The 22,085-nt window shown below is 54.6% G+C and overlaps 1 protein-coding gene across 8 annotated transcripts in view; it reads left to right on the top strand.

The window, feature by feature from the left end:
* Zmiz1 (zinc finger MIZ-type containing 1) overlaps positions 1–22,085 on the top strand; it is a 226,944-nt gene that overhangs the window by 200,279 nt on the left and 4,580 nt on the right. For 6 of the 8 annotated variants that reach the window (XM_070020702.1, XM_070020701.1, XM_070020700.1 and 3 more), the window contains 16 exons: positions 2,876–2,990; positions 3,537–3,754; positions 4,547–4,745; positions 5,634–5,924; positions 7,952–8,140; positions 10,070–10,147; positions 10,757–10,931; positions 11,589–11,730; positions 12,870–13,080; positions 13,991–14,096; positions 14,455–14,615; positions 15,363–15,430; positions 15,678–15,746; positions 16,185–16,429; positions 17,267–17,433; positions 21,143–21,403. In XM_070020702.1, the coding sequence (XP_069876803.1) occupies positions 2,876–2,990; positions 3,537–3,754; positions 4,547–4,745; positions 5,634–5,924; positions 7,952–8,140; positions 10,070–10,147; positions 10,757–10,931; positions 11,589–11,730; positions 12,870–13,080; positions 13,991–14,096; positions 14,455–14,615; positions 15,363–15,430; positions 15,678–15,746; positions 16,185–16,429; positions 17,267–17,433; positions 21,143–21,403 (2,695 nt within the window). The remainder of the gene's footprint in view (positions 1–2,875; positions 2,991–3,536; positions 3,755–4,546; positions 4,746–5,633; positions 5,925–7,951; positions 8,141–10,069; positions 10,148–10,756; positions 10,932–11,588; positions 11,731–12,869; positions 13,081–13,990; positions 14,097–14,454; positions 14,616–15,362; positions 15,431–15,677; positions 15,747–16,184; positions 16,430–17,266; positions 17,434–21,142; positions 21,404–22,085) is intronic. The other 2 variants (XM_070020703.1, XM_070020704.1) reach the window with 2 other exon arrangements.

A 22,085-nucleotide genomic window follows, 5' to 3' on the forward strand; every position in this document is an offset into this window, starting at 1 on the left:
AGAAGAGCAAGCTAGCTCTCTGTTCTCCCTGGAGAGCTGGGATCACTGCTTCTCCCTGGGCCCCAGGCCTGGTGGACACAGACATTACAAGCACTGGGCAATCTAGCTTTGTGAATGGACACATGGTGTTTTCCCAGCATTCCATCCTAGAGCAGTAGCCTTTCCCTAGACATGTTTTTTTGTGTTCAGCAAAGACCTCCCCATATCCTCTCAGTTTGTACATTGAGCCAGACCTGGGGAGCCTGAGACCTTAAAGCAGCAACTTCTGGGGCAAGAAGAACAAGGCAGGAGGCTCTCAGAGTGCAAGGAGCTGGCAGAATTCAGGCCAAAGGGCTGGGGCTTCCTGTTTGAGCCTCAAGGCCCTTGGAGAGGCTACATGGCAGGATCTGGTAACAGAGCTCCCAGACTGAGAAGAGGCACAGTGGGGACACGGCTGCCTCAAGTCAGGAGGCACTTGGCAGGCATGGCTTCTGACCTGGCAGAGGAGGTGGGTGGAGGCAGTTTTGCTTAGACAGACCTGTATCTGAGGGCATTAGATCAAGGCCATGCAGGGAAGAATCACCAGGAGAGTTGAGGCTCTCTTATCCCAAGGGATAGGTTCTCCCTTTGCTCAGAAGTCAAGAATGTACCAAGGAGAGGAGTGGGTATCCCCCAAATGCTAGGCGCCCCTACCTAGGCTGCACATGTAGACTAAACGATGCTCATCAAAGAAGGACACCTCTCAGCCCCTTAGGCAAGCCCCAGGTAGTTCCTCCACTCTGGTAGCTACCCCAGCCATGAGCCTGACTGACTTGACCTTGATCTGTGCATGGGACCATCCCGAGTGGGTGGCACATGAGCAGGCTTACTGCAGTGGGGACTGCATGAGTATGAGCCTTCAGCATGAGATGAGTCACCAGCCCTGCAATGTGGTGACCACTTCTGCTTCTGTAGCAGGTGCCTGTGGAGGTCTGAGTGTCTTGACAGCCCCCACCCCCATGGTGCACCTGTCACTTCCTGGTGTACACAGAGCACCTCACAGGGCTCCGAGTGTGTGTGTGTGTGTGTGTGTGTGTGTGTGTGTGTGCGCGCGTGCGTGCGCACGCGCGCACGCACGTGCACACGTGCTTGCACACGATGACCTCCTGCGTTCACGCCAGGTGTGAGCCTTTACTCTGGGACAGTGAATGTGCCAGCCAGGTGTTGAGGATGCTCACTTTGAGAACTTTCATTTAACTTTGCTTCTCAGTGTGGGGTGGAACCTGTCTCCACCCACAAGGCCCACCACCACAGAGCAGTTGGAATGAGGCTTGTTTGAGAGCCTGCAGTGCACCTGGGTGGTACCCTGCAGTGTCCAGGCAGAGCAGTGTCCAGGCCGAGCTGTACAGCCACCAGCTGCCAATGGGGTTTACTTCCTGAGCCTGGCCGGGCACGTTTGAGAACAGTAATCGCTCTGTAGCAGACACTGGCCAGGAGGATCAGTGGGAACTTGTGGAACAAGTGTTCTGGGGAAAACAGACAAATTGGGACTTGTTTTATTAGGTTGCTAAGGGAACCCATACCTATCCCCGCACACCTAGTAGCCATGCAAGAGAGCCAAGTGTCCAGAGTCTCTTCTTGGCTTTGTAAAACCATATCCTGTAAGATCTCCCTGCTAGATTTCCTTATGTCAGCCTGAGGAGCCCCCTGCTGAGGTCCTGAGGTATACTGAGAAGCAGGCTCGGTGTTTATTTCCCATGATGCCCTGGCTCGTTCTTTCTGGGTCTTGAGGCATGTAGCGGAAAACATGGGGTGCATGAGGCATTGTTCTCATGCCTTTATTATTATGAAGAGGAGACTGAGCACAGAAACCTGCCCCAGGGGAGCAGCAGTGGCCTTGCCCCTTCCCAGCAGAGTACGCACAGATGTGCCCATCTACAGACACCTGCCTTGTGGGCCTCGGCCCAACAAAATCCCCATTGCCGCCAGTGATAAGTGTGACTGTTCTTTCTGGGGTCCGTGTCTGGGATTTTGTACCCTGCATGGAACTAGGAGGGGAGAACCAGCACCTTTAAGGACTGTACCCTGAAAGACCATGCTGTGAGTCCCCCTACCCTTCCTCCAGCATGGACCCCTCTCCTGTGGGATTCCTTGTCCCTTACCCAGAGCTCCCTGCAGGCCTAAGGCAGGCCCCAGGAGAGGTAGAGCCTTTGCTTTTGAAGTGGCGTGGTTCCCTAGGGAGGCCTTACCCATCCAGGCCCTGCTTAGCTAGGGGGAGGGGGTTAGGGAAGACTGGCAACAGAAGAGAGGTCCAAGGGCAGTTTAGAGAAGATGGTTCTGATGGGTGGGGGGAGGTAACCAGTCAGGTAAATGTTCTCACACAAGCATTTAGGCTTGGCCTGGTAAACATTGGAAGCCTTGAAGGACTCTGATTGAGCTGAGTGGCTTAGGTGTAGGGTAGATTGGGTGGTTCAAAATATAGCAGGAGATGGGTTGGAGCAAGAGAATGTATATAGTAAACAGGGATCAGGTAGAGGGGTGACAACAGGAAGCCTGCATTCCAGAGGCCAGGCCGAGGGCAGCCTACTACAAGCCTTCCAGCTTTTACCGAGGCTGGGGCCTCTCATGGAGTGAGGGCCTGAGAAAGAGCAAAAATAGAGGCTCAGCCTGAGCCTCGGGTTGCGCTGCTTCCTTCCCGACATGGCCTAAAGACATTGGGTCCAGGGGAGACAGACAGCCAAGCCGGTGGCCTTGTTACAATGCACGGGAAACTACTTCTGCATCAGGCCCGGGGTGACAGTGGATCAGGATGGGGGTCACCTAGGATGGCCTGACCGTGGGGTGAAGATGTTGGGGTCTGGGCTGCCAGAGCCCTGCTCCAGCATCCATAAAGGGCCTCCTTCCATCTCCTTTGCAGTGATGGGTCATTTCCCTATGACTCTGTCCCCTGGCAGCAGAATACCAACCAGCCTCCCGGCTCCCTCTCCGTGGTCACCACGGTGTGGGGAGTGACCAACACCTCCCAGAGCCAGGTAAGAGCGTCTCCCGCTCCCAGACAGGAGCCTTCCCCCTCAGGCCGCCACCACCTGCCCCCATTGCCCTCCAGCTCCAGAGCCCTGCTTTCGGGGGTCTTCCACTGCCATATCCCAGAAATGGTCTCCACTCACCTCACCTTGAGCCACTTCTGGGTCAGGGGAAGGAGTTAGCTTTCTAGGCTATAGCAGATGATGGGGGTAAACCACACTTACTCTGGTTGGATAAGCAAGAGAACTTTCTTTGCATTGTTAGCTTTAGAGTTCTGTAAGGTTAAGGTCTTTGGCTCTTGAGTGACCTGAATTAGATTTCAGTGAGATACTGTATTTCAGCCTGGAGGGAGCCGTTGTGCTTCCCTGGGGTCCTAAAACACAGCGTTGATCACCCCCCTCACCAAACCCATCCCCGCTGGAAGTTCTCATCCCCTGTGGGGCAGGTTTGTGCCACCAGCCACTCCCCCGTGACTCTGCTCTCTATGTCACGCTTTCTTCCTGCCTTTCCCCCATGACACTTTCTTGGATGACCGACACTGTCTGTGCTAACAGGTCCTTGGGAACCCCATGGCCAGTGCCAACAACCCGATGAATCCAGGCGGCAACCCCATGGCCTCAGGCATGACCACCAGCAACCCCGGCCTCAACTCCCCACAGTTCGCTGGGCAGCAGCAGCAGTTCTCCACCAAGGCCGGCCCTGCACAGCCTTACATCCAGCCGAGCATGTACGGACGGCCCAGCTACCCTGGCAGCGGGGGCTTCGGGGCCAGGTGAGCAGAGCAGCCCCTTCCTCCTACCACCCCCATCCATGCCCCAGTTTAGATGACAGCCTGGGAAGTGTGATCATGGCTGTTACTTGTCTTTGCCCTGGTAACCTGTTAGGGCTGGAGGCTGATCGCAGGATCAGACACTGCACAGCTAGGTGACATGCTCATTTCTCAAAGTGACCCTTGCGTGCTTGACTTCCACATATTGGGAGCTGCTGAAGAGCAGAGGCTCTGGGGTTATGTGCCTCAAAGCTGTGCCTCACCAATCTAGAAAGAAAGAATTAGACAGAGACTAAAGTCCCCTGGGTCACAGAAGAAAAAGCAGGGAACCCCAGGGAGAGATTTGGGTGCAGCAGAACATGAAAGACAAGCCACCCCAATTCTATCCAAGCTCCCAGCTTGGCTTCAGCCCTGTCTAGCTCCTGGAAGTGACCACAGCCCCACTGGGTTTCTGGTCTGGGGTGGCAGACACTTGAGGCTGCATTCACACCTCCACCCTACAGCACTGGGGGCCTTGGGCACCGTGCCCAGGTGTTGTAAGGCTCTGTGTACTCCAGCTGATGGGTTCACAGTTGAAGGCATGGCACCACCAAGCACCCACAACTTTGCACCTGGCCATTGCCAAGTGGTGATGATCAGGTCAAGCATCCCTTGTCCACTCCGGGCTCTACATTTTGGTGTCATGATGCGTGAGTTGGGTGCTGGAAGGACCTGGGTACTGCCCCGTCCCTGTCTTCCTAGCCCAACTTGTCATAGGTCCATCTATATAACTCTTCTACCCTTTTCTCCCCACAGTTACCCTGGGGGTCCTAACGCCCCTGCAGGCATGGGCATCCCTCCACACACCAGGCCGCCAGCCGACTTCACTCAGCCAGCAGCTGCAGCCGCAGCAGCTGCAGTAGCAGCCGCCGCTGCCACAGCCACTGCCACGGCCACAGCTACAGTGGCAGCCTTGCAGGAGACTCAGAACAAGGATATAAACCAGTATGGACCGGTAAGGGTCCCCATGTAGCCTGGGGAAGTGAGTTGGATATGGGTGCTTCCCACAAGAGAGCCAATGGTCTGCATGCTGGCTTTCTTGGAAGCCTGTGGAGGGGAGGGAATGTGTTAGGATCAGGTGTGGCAGTACCCTGTGGGCAGCAAGGATATTTGAGTGTTGTGTTCTGTGTGGGTTGGTGGTTCTTGTTGGGCTACAGTGAAAGAGGTTTGGCAATGCTCTCTGGGAATCCTAATCCCCAAAGAGTGAGTGGGTGGCCTCAGTGTCTAACACGGCCTTGTTCCCAGCCTATCCCCAAATCAACTCGGAGACCAGGTCTGCCGTATTAGCACCCTCTGTGGGTCCGGCCTCAGACCTTCAGAAGCATGGGGTAGGATGTGAGGAGAAGAGGGCCCCATAACCATGTGGGACAGGAGGCGTGGAGGTGGGTCCACAGAGCAGCTAGGCAGAAATGGAAGCTAGGGCCACATCTTGGTAGATGGAGGGTGTGTGTTCTCCATTGGCCAGGGGCCAGAGCTTGTAGGAAAAGACTTCAGCCTCCATCCTCATCTGCCTCCCTCTCCTATATCCTCCCCTAGCCCATCCCCACCCCCACCCTGGTCCCCTTGCCTGCCTTCCCTGGAAATGCTGCCTGTGCATTGGAGTGATTGCTCCCTGTCCTCCCTCCCCGAATGCCCCAGCTACAGCTTTCCCGTGCGGCCTGCAGAGGGCAGCAGTAAGCCCGGCAGGGACAGGCCCTCCTCTGGGGGCCTGGTCACTAGCAGCAGCCACACAGGAAAGTGCCCCTTATCCCTTAGCCCCCCACCCCTCCCCTGCCCTCCCTGCACTTTCAATGCATGTGGCATTTTATTCTTTTTTTTTTTTCTTCTTCTTCTCCCGTTGAAGGTCTGTTCCTCTTTCCAGATGGGTCCCACCCAGGCGTATAACAGCCAATTCATGAACCAGCCCGGGCCACGTGGGCCTGCCTCCATGGGGGCTAGCATGAACCCTGCCAGCATGGCGGCTGGCATGACTCCCTCAGGGATGAGCGGCCCCCCCATGGGCATGAACCAGCCCCGGCCGCCCGGCATCAGCCCCTTTGGCACACACGGGCAGCGGATGCCCCAGCAGACGTACCCGGGCCCCCGGCCCCAGTCCCTTCCTATTCAGAGCATAAAGAGGCCATACCCAGGAGAGGTGAGTGTGGGAGCAAGTTGAGACTGGGGAGGGCTGGCCTTGAAGACTAGACTCAGGGGCTGTGGATGGGCCCTTGGAGAGGGCATGCTTCAACAGCCAGAAAACCTGAGCCAAAAGAAAGGGCCTTAGGAGCCTGAACTCCTGGGGATTGAGAACTGACTTTGCCATTTCCCAACTTGAGCAAGTCACATGGTAGTGACAATTATACCTCTCTAAGCCATGCCTCCCCTCACCCACCTCTGCCTTGATTACTCATCCACAGAAGCCCCTTTTATAAGTATCCTGTCCCAAGGTTTTTCAGACCCATCTGGTCTTATACTGTGGCCCTCGACTTGGGCTGCAGTAAAGAACATACGTTCCTTGAATGTTCCCCTCAACAGCTACCCTAGCACAGGCCGATGACCTTGTTACTTGAAAAGGTTATCCTGAGTCAGAAGCTTAAGAATGGGGACCAGAGCCCTTGCTGAATATCCTGGAGACTGGAGCAAACCCTGACCCTCTAGCTAGTTGGCCTAGTTCATGGCGGGGGTGGAGGTGGGTGGCTTGAGAAAGACTGTGGGTTGTGGCTGTCCTTAGGAGATCACACGCCCCACTGAGCTCTCTTCTCTGCCTTCTCAACACTCAAACCTCCCAGTTTGCTCACTAGATGTCTGTGTATATGTGAGAGAGGGTACTGGGCATTGAACTCAGAGCCTTACACTTGCTAACCAGGCACTCTACCACTTGTTCAGCTCTTCGAGTGCCTTTATTTTGGGTCTCATTTTATGCTTTAAGCCAACCTGGGCTGTGGTGTGCTTTCCCTGTAGCTGGGATAATGGGATTCACCACCATACTCAGCTATTGGTTGAGGTAGAGTCTTGTGGGCTTTTATCCTCGGGCCAGCCTCAACGTTGGATCGTTCCTTCTCTGCCTACCAAGTAGCTAGGATAATAGGCTTGAGTTATCACATTTGTCTTTCTGGCTCCTAAAGGAATCGTCTTCCTCACAGAGCACCTTCCACACTGCATATCTGTTGTCCAGATGTGTAGTGCTTGCTCCTAGACCCGGTGATGACTGGGAGCCCTGGCCTTCATCTTGCCAGACATACAAGATGGTAGGACTTTAGGATGGACTGGAGTCAGGTCACCTGGTCCGTCCCGACAGGATTCTTCGGCTTGGGCAGGCACCAGGTACCACACACCTGCCGTGGAGAGAGACAGAGACACAGAATGCTGAAGGATGATCCCTTATATTCAGAGTAGCCAGTGCATCCCACAGTGTGAGTCATGGAAAGTTCTTGAAGTGCTGGCCACTCTGACATGTACTCACATGCATGGGAGCACAGTCATCTACCATACCTCTAAGTTAGAGCATGAGACACACTATTAGATGAGAAGTGTGTGGGCTGCAGGGGCCCTGAGAGTCACCTGATGCTCCAGACAGGGAGTATGGTTGAGGTGGCCCTGTCTCCTCTGCCAGGATGGATTGTCCAGCCCCTCACCAGCCCGTCTTCTCGGCCTCTGCATGCATGATGGGTTGACAGTGGCCTAGAGCTGGACACTGAGTGTGTTCTGGTCAGTGTGAGGTACAGAGCCCAATGCCGCTCGGATCTACCCTCGGAGTCCAGGGTGCTTTCTGGGAGCCACATCTAGTGGCCTGTCACCTTGGGGTACCCAGTGTGTGTGGGGGGGTGAGGGGACACTCACCCTGAAGTAAAGACTAGGAGACACAAAGGCAGGCTTTAGAATCAAGCCCCTTAAAATAGCCTCACTAAGATGCTCTAAAAGGATCCAAGGACGTGTGAGCCAGGAAGAATGGCCTCACTGGAAGGTGGCCTGTGAGCTGGACAGGAAGGACCTGTCCCTGGTAGAAGGGCACCATCTGGTCCAGCCTGCCTCCTTTTCTAGGCAGGGAGCATGTTTGAGTAGCAGCTACAACCTTGAGGTGAGGCCATGGAGTGATTTGCTGATGGAGCTCAGTCCCAGGATTAGAGGGAGCAGCTTGGTGACAAGTGACATGACAACCTTTCTCCTGTCCTCTCTCTGCAGCCACAGCCCAACTATGGAAACCAGCAATATGGACCAAACAGCCAGTTCCCCACCCAGCCGGGCCAGTACCCTACTCCTAACCCTCCAAGGCCACTCACCTCCCCCAACTACCCCGGGCAAAGGATGCCAAGCCAACCCAGCACCGGGCAGTACCCGCCCCCCACGGTCAACATGGGGCAGTATTACAAGGTGAGTGTCCACCCTGGGGCTGCCTCAGATCTCTCCCATCTGTGACCCCATTCTGTGTCCTGACCCCGCATGTGCTCCCTAAAGACCCCAAGAAGCCATGTGAGATTTCAGAGAGGACCATGCAGTACATTCTTGTTTTCTTTTTTTTTTTGGGGGGGGGGCTCCGGTCATGGGGCTGTTCGTGAACTCTGGGCCTGGGCGCTGTCCCTCAGCTTTTCAGCTCAAGGCTAGCGCACTCTACCACTTGAGCCACAGCGCCACTTCCGGCTTTTTTTCTTTTTGCTTATGTGGTGCTGAGGAATGGAACCCAGGGCCTCATGCATGCAAGGCAAGCGCTCTACCACTGAGCCACCTTCCCAGCCCCACATTCTTGTTTTCTTGTGGAAGTGCCTTGCTGCTTGGAGTTCAGTGTATGTGGACAGAAAGACTGGCTTTTCTTGGTTCTTGTTCTCATGGGATTTGGTTGGCCATTTTCTTTCTCCTGATTTATGGCACAAGCAAGAAAATAACAATAGAGAATGTTATGATGCTTTTTTTTTTAAGCATACACCCTGAATATATTAACATTTTATTCTAAACTGGATCTCTCTCCTTGCAGATCACTCAGCAACACATTGCAAACTGTTATTGTAGCCAGTCTTGAATCTGTTCGGGTTTTTTTTTTTTGCAGGGATGAGGTTTTTGTGGTCATTGTTGTTATTTTTGTGCTGGTCCTGGGGCTTGGGCACTGCTCCTTAGTCTTTTCACTCAAAGCTGGCACTCTACCACTGAGTCACAGCTCCACATCCATGGGTTCTTTTTGTTTGATTTTGGTTTTGTTTTGGTGATTAATTGGTAATTTGGTAGACTTTCCTGCCTAGGCTGGCTATTTTCCTCAGATCTCAGCCTCCTAAGTAACTAGGGTTACAGGTGTAAACCAGCATGAATCTAGGGTTTTCTATCTAGCTTGAATTCATTGTATGTTAATTATTGCCAGAGATCACTCCACCCTAGTTAGCCCCCTTCCCCTCCTTTATTCGTGGGTATTTGAGTTTCTGATTTTTCACTTGTTCTTTTTTTTCTCTTTTGGTCTCATTTTTGCTCTTGCTTTTCTGTGTGTGTGAGCACACGCATGTGCATGCTCATGCTCCCCAATAGTAGGGCTTAGACTGAACCACATCTCAACCTCCATTTTGCTAGCTAATTAGCGATAAGGGTATCTGCCCAAGCTGGATTAGAACCATGATCCTCAGATCTCAGCCTTCTGAGTAGCCAGAATTACAGGTGTGAGCTACCAGAGTCTAACATGATTTTTCACTCTGAAATGATACCACGATAAGTATCTTCAGGCTTCTAGGCTTTTCCTTCTGGAGTACCACGAAACCCATTCTTGGGAGGGATGGCATCATTGCACTGTTTTATATTGACTCACCAAAGAATCCTGCTGGCAGACGTAGCCACCTGCCTTTTGTCTTTGCCATCTTTACTCCTAACTTCAGCCTAGTAGGTGTTGCCTTTTTTGTTGTTGGTGGTGATGGTGGTCATAGGTCATGAACTCGGCTTGGGCACTGTCCCTGAACTCTTTTGCTCAAGGCTTAGCGTTATGCCACTTTGAGCCACAGCACCACTTCAAGGTTTTGAGTGGTTAATTGGAGATAAGAATCTCACCGGGACTTTTCTGCCCAGGCTGCCGTTGAACCACAATCCTCCGATCTCAGCCTCCGGAGTAGCTGGCATTACAGGCATGAGCCGCCAGCACTCAGCAGGTGTTGCTATTTTTATGGATGTGTTTACTAAATAAATAGGTATGGATAGACTCAAGCCCACTCTGGATGGCTCTCCCTGGCCCAGAAGTCCCCTCCTCAGATTCTAGTCTCAGGGGAGAATTGGGGGGGGGGGGTGCTTCTCCTGCCCTCCACTCACCAAGTTGCATATCTTTTTTTTCAACAGCCAGAACAGTTTAATGGACAGAACAATGCCTTCTCGGGGAGCAGCTACAGCAACTACAGCCAAGGGAATGTCAGTAGGGTAGGTACCACTGTAAGCCTCAGAAATTCCACCCTTTGTAGTACCAGCCTCTTGGGGTTCATGGGAATGTGTAGGGGGGAAGTGTACTTTCTCATCATCTGGGTCCAGAGATGCCCAGCATAGAAAGTCTTCAGCTCTGATGATTGACTAAAAACAAAGCCCTAGAGAAAGCGAAGCAGGGATGGAGAGAGAGGAAACGTTGACCAAAGGCCCCAAGGGGAAATGGCTTACAGTCATGATGTGTGGGAGGCTGCCGGCTGCCAGCTGCCAGGCTGGTTCCCACTCTCCTTCCCTCCCAGGTTGGACAAGTTCCTCCTACCCTGAACACCAGTGTGCTCCTTCCTCTAGTGGGTATAGAAATCTGTGTCCACCTGATCTTGAAGAAGCTCAGTGGCTTGAGACTGGATGAAGGGTGGAAACCCTTTCCCTAGTCATTTATCTTTCAAAGGGATCAGGGGCCAGTGGGAGAGAAGGATTTCCTTGGGGAGATTCCATTCCTGGGGAATAGCCCTAGGTAGGACCTAGGAGCAGGTGGGGTGAAAGTTCACAGCCAGGACTCCCTGCCGTGCTTGTGTCCCACAACCCATCTGTGGTTTCTCTTTCCTCTAGCCTCCCAGGCCGGTTCCTGTGGCAAATTACCCCCACTCACCTGTTCCAGGCAACCCCACGCCCCCCATGACCCCTGGGAGCAGCATCCCTCCCTACCTGTCCCCCAGCCAAGATGTCAAACCACCTTTCCCACCTGACATCAAGCCAAATATGAGCGCTCTGCCGCCACCCCCAGGTGAGAGCCCCACACATTGTGTTCGCTTCGGCTCCAGCCAGGAGCCGCAGTGGGCCAGGAACAAAGGGTCTGGGGACTACCTGTGCAGGGCCGTGCAGCGGCACAAAAGCACTGCATAGAAAAAGTCCACTGGGGGGCGGTGGGTGGCGAGAAGGGAGAGGGTGAGATAGAGAGAGTGTGTGTGCCCGTGTGTTAGGGCTTATGCTCAGGGCCTGGAGGGCTATCCCTTTGCTTTTTTTGCTCAAGCCTGGAATTACTACTTGAGCCATGGCTCCACTTCTGGATTATTTACTGGTTAATTGGAGACACAGGTCTCAGAGTTTCTTGCTCAGCTGTTTCAAACCTCAGTCGTCAGATCGAGGTTGCAGGGATGCGTTGGGGGCTGGAAGCTGGGAAAGGCCAGCAGGGCGGCACCTGAGCCTTCCAAAACAAGACAACAAAAAGGAGAAGCTGGGGGATTCATGGTCAGGCAGGCTTCACAAAACCAAGGCTTCCCTGGTGAATGTGGGCACAACAGGATGTCTGTGGCTCTGGCTTGCATCTGGGTTCCTTCAGTATGCCTGGGGGTGGTGTGTCAGGTGGGCAAGGGAGGTCCTGTTGTGGTTGGGGGGCCTGTGACTCATCAGCCCTGTGCCCCCCTCCCCCCGCCTCCTCCAGCCAACCACAATGATGAGCTGCGGCTCACATTCCCCGTGAGGGATGGTGTGGTGCTGGAGCCCTTCCGCTTGGAGCACAACCTGGCCGTCAGCAACCACGTGTTCCATCTGCGGCCCACGGTCCACCAGACACTGATGTGGAGGTGAGCATTCTTACGGTGTGGCCTTGCACAGGTGGTGGTTTCCCTCACCTGTCCAGCATCACTATGTGGGCCCTGTCCTGCACGAGTCCCTAGGGATGTCCCGTGGCACCCACAGGCACAGGGCGGGAACCAGCCGCATAAGGGCTGGCGAGAGGAAACAGTCAAAAATTGGACCAGGACTCCTGTGGCCAGAGCCACAGATAAGAAGGGCAGCAGGAAGGGCGGGGCAGGCTCAGCAACCACTGTAGACAACAGGGGCCTGACTACCAAGCAGGGCTGGCCCTCCTCCTAGGAACAGGCTTGAGGTCAATGTCTGGAGGGCCAGGCCAGCTCCTGGGTTTGTAGCTCGCTGTGATCTTGAAAGCAGGCTGTGCCACTTCCTTTGACAAATGAGGAAACAGACTTTGGAGAAGAGCATTCATGAGTTCACACAGCCAGCAAGAGGCAGAGCTGAGATTTGGGCCTGGGGCTTCTCAAGTTCATAACCAACCTGAGGTGTCTTCATCTGGGTCCTTCATCCTTGGGAAGAGCTCACTCACATTGTCACCTGGTGCCTAGGACTAGCCACCAGTGAGCATCCTGAAGGCAGGAGGTGGGCTCTGCTCTTGACAAGCCACCCCTCCTCCCTACACACACACACTCAGACCAACACAGCTTCCCTAGACTGCTCCGAGTGGCCACAGGCCTTCAGGACTCCAGAGCTAGGATGCTCAGAAGGATGTCTGATACATGAATGGACCTAAGCTAAGGGTGCATGTACCACCATACTCCTTCCTTAGAGGTGCCCTGGCCTGGAAGGGCTGGTTCCATGGACCTAAAGATGGGTTTAGTCTCTTAGCTAGTCTTGTCACATAGCATCTGTCTTTTTGTCCTTCTGTCTGTCCTGGGAGAATGGGAGATGGCCAGGAAGGTCATACTAGGAGTGCAGCAGGTGTGTGAAGATGATGGGAACTCAGAGTCTGGGGGTAGGTTTTCATGAGATGTGGGAAAAATGACATCTCTAGGTTGAGAGAGCAGGGGAAAGGACAGTGACCAGGATTGGGGTCCCCAGGAACTCAGGGCTGATGATGCATTTTGAGCGGGGCATGGTGGGGCTCACAGAGTCAAGCTGAACCCACCCCACCCCACCCCGACTCTAGGTCCGACTTAGAGCTACAGTTCAAGTGCTACCACCATGAGGACCGGCAGATGAACACCAACTGGCCGGCCTCCGTGCAGGTCAGCGTCAACGCCACTCCCCTCACCATCGAGCGTGGCGACAATAAGACCTCACATAAGCCGCTACACCTCAAGCACGTCTGCCAGCCGGGCCGCAACACCATCCAGATCACCGTGACCGCCTGCTGCTGTGTGAGTGTGCTGGGTGGTAGGGTCCCGATCCAGCCGGGACCAGGCCTGTGGACACCACCCCTAGCTCCATACCAATCAAAGGCCTCAGACTTTTCCCCTGTTCCCCTTCTGCCCCCATACAGCCTCCGTGTCTCTCTACGTCCTTCCTCGGCCTCTCCCCCAGGGCACACACTCTCATCCTCCATTGGTGAAGTTCTGTGTCCCTCAAAACTGTGTATGCATGGAATTTTCACAGTCCAACCACCTTTTTCTCCAAACCCATCTCCACTAACTGGGGATTAAACCTCTTCCTTCTTCACCTAGACTCTTTTTGTCTAGAGGTGGTATATGCCTGTGTATTGAGAGAGAGAAAGAGAGAGGGAGGGAGAGAGGGAGAGAGATCTGGGCTCATGCTTCAGCTATCCTGTCCGTGGAGGTCAGGGATGACACCGGGGTAATTTATGTGGAGGTAAACTGGCTGCTGCTCTGCTGGCCTTTCTGGAGGACCCAGAAGAACATGCTCTGGCCTTAGCCTAGCAAGCAGAGAGGCTCTGAGGCTGCAGAAATGGATGTGTGTCTCATTACTAGGGATGCTGTTTAACTAGGAGCCTGGTCAGGGAGATGGGAGCGTGCGGTCTGGGAGGGCTTCCCAGAGGAGGGAGGACAGAGAAGAGCACTCTGACCAGGAGAGCTAAAGACCCATGAAGGGAACAGTGATGGGAGAGGTTAGGAGGCCAGCTCGGCTCCCATCCTGATACCTTATGTTCCATAACTTTCTCCAGGAGACATTTCAGAGTCAAAGTCTACCTTGTTGGCCTAGAGCAGAGACACTTTTGGCTTCTGGGGTGACCTGGACTATAGAAGCTGAAGATGGGGTGGGTGAGGGAGGACCAAGGTGGGAACTAAGCATGCTCTCTGCTCATCTCTACAGTCCCACCTCTTCGTGCTGCAGCTGGTGCACCGACCCTCCGTGCGCTCTGTGCTACAGGGTCTCCTCAAGAAGCGCCTGCTCCCAGCTGAGCACTGCATCACAAAAAGTGAGTCAGTCAGAGGTTGGGGTGGGGGGAGGGGGCAGGGAGAGAGTGTGAGGCTGGGCCCGAAGGGAGCTTTTTGCTGATCCAGTAAATCTGACAAGTGCCAGATTGAGTTTCTGTGAGCTTTGCAGAAATCCACCCACCCCCTCCCATGCTTCACAAAGGTGGGGCCCGTTCTGCAGAGATCAGGAAAATGCCTCATCCCTCTTCTTCTGGCCACGTGTCACACATGAAGTTCCTGTTCAAGTTCAGGGCAGCGGAGTCTGAGGAATTAAGTTGTACCAGTGGCACACACTAGAGCAGGATTCTCCCCCCTCCCCCCAGCCTCTCACCTCACCCACCTGTTTCTTCTGCCCTACAGTCAAGAGGAATTTCAGCAGTGTGGCCGCCTCCTCGGGCAACACAACCCTCAATGGGGAGGATGGAGTGGAGCAGACAGCCATCAAGGTGTCTCTGAAGTGTCCCATCACGTTCCGGCGCATCCAGCTGCCCGCACGAGGCCATGACTGCAAGCATGTCCAGGTGAGCGTTTCTAGGGGGCACATCTCGAAGGTGAGCCACCCGCAGTGCGGCAGGGATGGCAAGAGACGGGCGGAGGCACCAACGGGGCCCGGGTCTGGTCATCAGCATGACTTCACACCTTCCCTTGCCATCCCAGAAATACGGCTTAGACGTGTGCTTATTTGGGCAGATGTCAGAGGCCAGCAGGTTGGGGACTCAGAGGGCAGGCAGGCATACCTGTGTCTGAGCAGGTGGATGAGTGTCACCATCCAGGCTGGCTCTGAACACTGGGCAGCCCAGGCTGGGAGAGAGGCTGAAGAGGGAGGCTAGTGTCTGAACCCTCCTGTCCCCCACACCATCCCGCCTTGCCATCACGGCTCCTCTTTAAGGGCTGAATGAGAAGTGGGGTTCCTTCCTCTGGAGAATGTGTGGGCCCAACAGTGTGGTCACTTTCACTATCTAACATGGAGTGAGGAACTTGATCCATTTTGTCCTGGGTCCTTGGGCTGCTCTTGGCCTCAGGAGGTAAAAACACTGAGTCAGCTGGGGTGGAAGGAGGACCAAGATAACTTCCCAAAGGATGTAGGGAGGGAGTCCTGTGTTGCACAAAGTGCTGGAGAGAGGGATGGGGGGGGGGGGCAGGGAGTGTGCACAACTGCTTTACCATGTCATCCTACCTCCTTCCCTAATAGGGACCTCTTCCTAAGAGTTCCCAGGGTGTAGTCTCACCTGTCTGACTGTCTGATTGTCTCTGTCTGGCCTCTGCAGTGCTTTGACCTGGAGTCGTACCTGCAGCTGAACTGTGAGAGAGGGACCTGGAGGTGTCCTGTATGCAAGTGAGTGACACCCACCCCAGCCAGGCCACAGAGAGAAGGAGGCCCTCCCCCTAGCCTCCCCCTGGGGCTCCAGCCACCTCCTCCCTGTTGTGAACTGAACCCAAACTCCACAGAGGAGCTCCGTCCCTGGGCTCCCGAGTGTGGCGCATGGTCACAGAGTGCCGTCTCTGTGCTGCTGCAGTACCAGCAGCAGCAGGGAGGGGTGGGCTGTGCCCCAGAACCATCTAACCCTGCTCTTTTCTTCCAGTAAAACTGCTCTGCTCGAGGGCCTGGAGGTGGATCAGTACATGTGGGGGATCCTTAATGCCATCCAACAGTAAGTGGGGCCCCCGCTGGTGGGGTGTGTGGCCTGGGATAGAGAAGAGAGTGGTGTGAAGACAGCCCTGATCACTTCCCTGGCCAGACCAGCAGACCATTGACCTCCCTCCCCTCCCTACCCATCCCCCACTTCTTTGCAACCTTGGAAGTTTGTGGACCTGGGGGTAAATGAACACTGAAGCCAACAGAGCTCAGCCAGAGCAGGAAACCGACAGTGCTTCATAGCAGCTCCTGGAAGAGAGGTCTTGTAGCCAGCTACCTAAAAGCCCAACCACTTGCTTCTCCTAGCCTCAGTTTCCCCGTCTCACTCAGAGATAAAGGGCCTCACCAGACTCCTGTGCACAGTAATGAAAAGGGCTAGAGGTTCTCAGCTATGGACCTTGTCTGCAAAGCCAGGCAACCCAGAGCCTCAGCTCTGCCTTCGTTAATCCCCCAGCTCCGAGTTCGAAGAAGTTACCATTGACCCCACCTGCAGCTGGCGGCCGGTGCCCATCAAGTCTGACCTGCACATTAAGGATGACCCCGACGGCATCCCCTCCAAACGGTTCAAGACCATGAGTCCTAGCCAGATGATTATGCCCAACGTCATGGAGATGATCGCTGCCCTGGGCCCTGGCCCGTCCCCCTATCCGCTCCCGCCTCCCCCCAGCGGCACCAACTCCAATGACTACAGCAACCAAGGTATGTGAAGCTGAGCAGGAGAGGGCAGGAGGGAGAGAGGAGAGGAGGAAGTCAGCTCAACACTGAGGGGTGCCTGATGTCTGTGTTGATGGTGGCAGGTACAGGAGGAGGAGGGGAAGAAGCAGAGGTGGCACTCTCCAAAACTCACTGAACTTGAGGGACAGTGGGCCAAGCCCAGGGGCTTCAGAGCTGGGTTCTACACCTGCTCTCTCTCCTGTGCACTCCTGAGGGTTTCTGTGATGTCCATCTTTGTCCCATCCCTTCAACTCTCCTGGAAGAAGTTCAGGCACTGGGAGCCCCAGCAGAGGCTGGGTCACCATCACGGGCTCTCACCTTAATGCCATTTGGCTGTTTAGAAAATACTCCACCCTCCAATGTAGAGGGTGGCAGCTGCCCAGCCAGGGTCTGTGATTGTAGGTCTCCAGGGCTCCTAGGTTATTCATGATCCAGAAATACTAGTCCATCTAGCCAGATTCCCACAGCATTTCAGCAAGCTGACCCTCTGAGCTTCATTGCCATGTGGTATGGGATGCAGTGGCTTGTTGAACCCCCTTCATCTGAACTCTCCTGAGCCTGGGACCGCTTACAAAAGAGCCTCGGGGCCTGCATCTCTCTGTAGCCGTGGCCAGGACTAGCTCAGCAGCTGCTCTTACAGGCTGCCTGTAAGAGGTATGTCCTCCCTGACCTATGGGAGCTGGCCTGAGGGTACAGGTGCCTTGCCAGCCTCCCAGGAAGAACAGAAGATAGCTTTTACCTTTCTGTGGTCTAATCCTTGAGGGCAGCACCTTCCCTGTGGGCGACAAACCTCACCTCATCCCTATCTCCCTCCCTCCCTAGGCAACAACTACCAGGGCCATGGCAATTTTGACTTTCCCCACGGGAACCCCGGTGGGACATCCATGAACGACTTCATGCATGGTCCCCCCCAGCTCTCCCACCCCCCGGACATGCCCAACAACATGGCCGCCCTGGAGAAACCCCTCAGTCACCCCATGCAAGAAACTGTGAGTACCTCCTTTGAGCAACCCAACTTTCTCACTGTCTGGGTCTCTGTCTGGGGTTGACTGGGGCTCCCTTGGGACTTTTCTCATGGGGATAAGTTTGATTCTCTCTCAGGCAAAGGGGGACCCCTAAGAATGGGGTGTTGGCTTAGAAGGAAATAAGGCAGTGAAATGGGCCATCATCCATGAACCCAGAAGCAGTCTCCGTAGACTGCAGAGTCTCTATCATCCATGAACCGACTCTGCAGTCTACAGAGACCACTTCTGGCCCAACGAGTGCGCGTGCGCACGCACGCACACACACACACACACTCACTCCGCACGCACACACACACACACACACACTCACTCACTCACTCACTCACTCATAGATAGACTCATGATTCCAGCCATCTAGAAGTTTGTCTTACACCCAGGCGCTTGTTCCCTCAAGGATATAAATCGTTGGGGCATCACCACCTCCTTCAAAAGGAAGTGCTAGGAAGTACAAGCAGCAGCCTGGGAGTGTGCTCTCTCATCCTGGTGTTGCTAGGATGTGCCTTGGAGCATGGGGTCCTGTGCCGGCCACTTGCCTTCCCCTCCCATGGCTTCGCAGCAGTGGTAGGAGGCCTGGCCATCCTCCAGAGTCCTGTCTAGTAAATGCTGGGTGGTTCCACTCTATGTAACAAGGGTTTCTTGAACCGTGCTCTTGGATCAGGCTTTTGCCAAGTGTTAACAAAATACACAAGGCCTGTGCCCTTGAAGGGCCTGGATGGAGGAAAAACATATGAGGCTTAAGGGGAAACCAAGGACTGAAGGACCTGTCTGAGGCCTCAGTCATCTTGAGAAGGATCAGCTGCTAAGGTCTTTCCAGCAGGGTTAGGGACCTATATCAGAAAAATCACTCCAGCCTGATGCCAGTAGCTCACGCCTGTAATCTTTTTTGTCGGTTGTAGGGCCTGAACTCTGGGCCCGGGGGCATTGTCCTTCAGCCAGAGCTGAAGGACACTCTACCACTTGAGCCTCAGCGCCACTTCCGGCTTTTTTCTGCCTCTATGGTGCTGAGGAATCGAACCCAGGGCCTCATGCATGCAAGGCAAGCGCTCTACCACTGAGCCACCTTCCCTGCCCCTCACGCCTATAATATTAAGCACTCAGGAAGCTGAGATCTGAGCATCCTAGTTTGAAGCTAGCCCCGGCAGAAAAGTCCATGAGACTTACCTCCAGAAAGTCAGAGTGAAACTATGGATCAAGTGGTAGAGCATGAGCCTTGAGTGGAGAGAGCATGAGGCCATGAGTTCAAACCCCAGTATTCACCCCCAAACACACACATACAGTTATACTGCAACCCTCTCACCTTCCATTTTATGCTCTGAAGGAAAGGGCCAAATACCTCTGAGTCTCAGCAACAGCAAACATTAACTTTCTACACCATGAGCTTCCAGAGACTTCCTTTCCTCCTCAGACCTTCTGGAAAAATGTTGGTGGGCAGGCCAAGTACTTTGTCTTACCAGCCAGGCTTTGTCTTGTCTTCTGTTAGTCCTACTACAAGGGCTCTGTGCAGGGGGGGGCTTAGCCTGGGTTACTCCCTAGGTAGACTCTGTCTTTTCTGATTTTTCGACTGCTCACAGAAGGCAAGACCCTGAGCTCCAGCTGTGCTTTTCAGGGGGAGGGGAGGGGCAGGGAAGATGTCCCATATCAAATCCAAAAACACTTGTGACCCTGCTGAGCATTCCCATGCACACCAAGATCTGGCTGAGCATCTCCAGCCAGGTGCCGATGTGTCCAGGGATTCTGCTATGCCAGGCGACGTGTGGAGAGCAGCAACAGGGGGTGGGGCAGCTGGGCTCAGGGAGCACCACCTGCCGCCTCCAGATCTTGACGTGTTCATCCCATGCCTTGGTCAAGGGGCAGAGCTGTGTCTGAAGATATAGGGACTGTCTGTCCTGAGCTGGGCTGCCTCTGGGAATGTGAAGCTCCTCTTTGCTTCCCCAGAATGGGTACTGTGGTATGGGTTGGGGTAGCCAGAGTGTCCACAGACATGAGCAGGAGTCTCCAGCCAACTTTTTAGATAGAGAGAGTAGCTGTCCCTCCAGCCTGATCTCATATCATACATGGGGTCCTAACCCTATGGTCATGTAATCATCCCCAGTTTGCAGGACCTGGACTGAAACAGCACCATGCAACCTCATGTCCTACTGGGGTGGGGAACTGTATCCCAAGAAGAAGGAGCCCCTTGGACTACAGTCAGAGGCCAGCCTACCAAAGACCTGGGGAGTAACTTCTAGCAGCAATAAGAACAACAAGGTTCTGGGAGGGCCAGGATAGCGTGGAGGCCACTTGGAAGAATATGGAGATGTGTTCTGTGTGGCCCAGGAAAAGGGACAGAGGACCAGGGAAATACTTGATCCCAGGCAGCCAGTTCTGAGGGACAGTATGGATGTGGGACAGAAAGCCCCCCAGAGTGAGGGTTTCCACGTGGCCTGTGTGTGACAATAAACAGCAGGGGCATAATTACATCAGACCCATACTTTGCTTACATGTCCACAGGCAACGTGCTTTGTTTTTGTTTGTTTTGGTTTTGATTTTTTGTGTTTTGAGGGGAGTTGTTGCTATTGCTAGTACTGGGGCTTGAACTCAGCCAGGGCTCTGTCCCTGAGCTTCTTTTGCTCAAGGCTAGTGTTCTACCACTTGAGTTATTTTCTATTTCCAGATTTTTAGTAGTTTACTGGAGATAAAAGTCTCACGAATTTTCCTGCCCAAGGCTGGTTTTGAACCGTGATCTTCAGATCTCAGCTTCCTGAGTAGCTAGGATTACAGGCTTGAGCCACCGGCACCCGGCTCTCTTGGCGTGTTCAAGGCAAGTGCCGGTTAATTGGAGATAAGAGTCTCACAGACTTTCTTGCCTGGGCTGCCTTCAAGCAGAGAACCTCCAATCTCAGCCTCCTGAGCAGCTAGGGTTACAGGGGTGAGCCGCTGATGCCCAGGTGGCATCTTGGGTTTTGAATTTACAAATTGAAGAGTGTGAACTGTCCAGCTGATCTGTGAACCACCAGGAACTCCAGCCCCAGCAGGGCCCCCCTTCCTATGGAAATCATGAGCAGCACCCCCTCCTTGAAGATCTGAAGGCACCTGGTTTCCCCAGGCACCTTCCAGCCTGAGGCCTGTTGTTGACTAAGTGAAGTGGTAACCAGGAAGAGAGACCAGGCTGGGCCTACTGAGTCACAGGCTCCCAGGAGGCTCCCCATCTGCCTGCCCAAGCCTTGCCTCGGAAGTAGGGCTCACTTGAGGGGCAGTCCCCATCCCCGAGCTGCACGCCTGCCCGTGCTGTGTGTCTGCGTCCGCTCTCTGCTGCCCTGGCCCTGTAAAAGGCCTGCATTACCATGCCGCTAGCAGGCCTTCCTGCCTCCTCCTCCCCAGATACATGCCCATTTTGCTTCTCCATTTTGCCCTCACTGTGGTGCGTTGTGGTGACAGTGTCGACTGGGAAGGTGCTGGAAAGTCTGTGCCCGTGTCGAAGCCCTCCTGGGCTCTGTGCAGCCTGTGGCCCCCTCCCCACCCTTCCTTTCCACAAACCTCCCTGATGAGCAGCGTGGCGGGGGGAGGATATTCTTATTTGTTTGGGGGTTTGTTACTTCCCTGGTTTGTTTGGTTTTCATTTTCTCCAGGCATCTCGTGGCTGTGCCTCCGTTCACCTCACCTCTCTTCTCTCCTGCTCTCTCCTCCTCCACAGATGCCCCACGCTGGCAGTTCTGACCAGCCCCATCCCTCCATACAACAAGGTTTGCACGTACCACACCCCAGCAGCCAGTCAGGGCCTCCATTACATCACAGTGGGGCTCCTCCTCCTCCTCCTTCCCAGCCTCCCCGGCAGCCACCACAGGCCGCTCCCAGCAACCATCCACACAGCGACCTGACCTTTAACCCCTCCTCAGCCTTAGAGGGTCAGGCCGGAGCACAGGGAGCATCCGACATGCCGGAGCCTTCACTGGATGTAAGTTGGGGTCACCACACACCTCGGCCTGGGGTCAGGCCTGGCACCGGGACCTGCCCGAGAAGAAGGGGAGGGTGTTGAGGGCTCAAGGCCCCGGGGGGAGAGGTGGGAGGGTGGTGGGTGGGCCCCAGACAGCCTCCCCAGGAAGCCCCCCCACAGAGAGAAGTGTCACTGAGGATCCCTTCTTCTCTCCTCCCCTCCCCCCCGCCCCCAGCCCCTTCCTCCCCAGTCCCTTGGCCACAGTCCTGTTCCCCAGTCCTGTCCACCTACTCAGGCCCTTGCAGTGGCCCTCTGGGCCGGGCTTTGGAGGCAGCACAGGAGGGTCCCTGCCCTTCTTCCCACTCTCCCTTCCCCTTCCCCCGTGTTGAGCTTGCTATATCTGTGTGGTACCCTCTCTGGCCCTTGTCAAGGGAAGGGCTGGAGTAGCAAGGCCCTTCTGTCCATCCTGCTGGTCTTGTCTGTCTGCAGTTTTCTTGTCCACGTGTTATCCATTCCCTGCTTCCGCTTGCTCCATTGCTCACTCCAAGAGACCCCACTGTGTGGGGTGACAAGATGGTGGGGGTGGGGGCAGGAGAATGAGTTCAGGAGGCAGTAGGTCAGAGCAGGCAGCTGAGTTTCAAGGTTTGCTCACCTTGAGGTCTTCATAGTCTGGAAGGTGGACACCATGGTAAGATTGGGGCTG

Source organism: Dipodomys merriami, unplaced genomic scaffold, assembly GCF_024711535.1.
Source record: "Dipodomys merriami isolate MVZ:Mamm:240054 unplaced genomic scaffold, mDipMer1.0.p SCAF_14, whole genome shotgun sequence".
NCBI lineage: Eukaryota > Metazoa > Chordata > Mammalia > Rodentia > Heteromyidae > Dipodomys > Dipodomys merriami.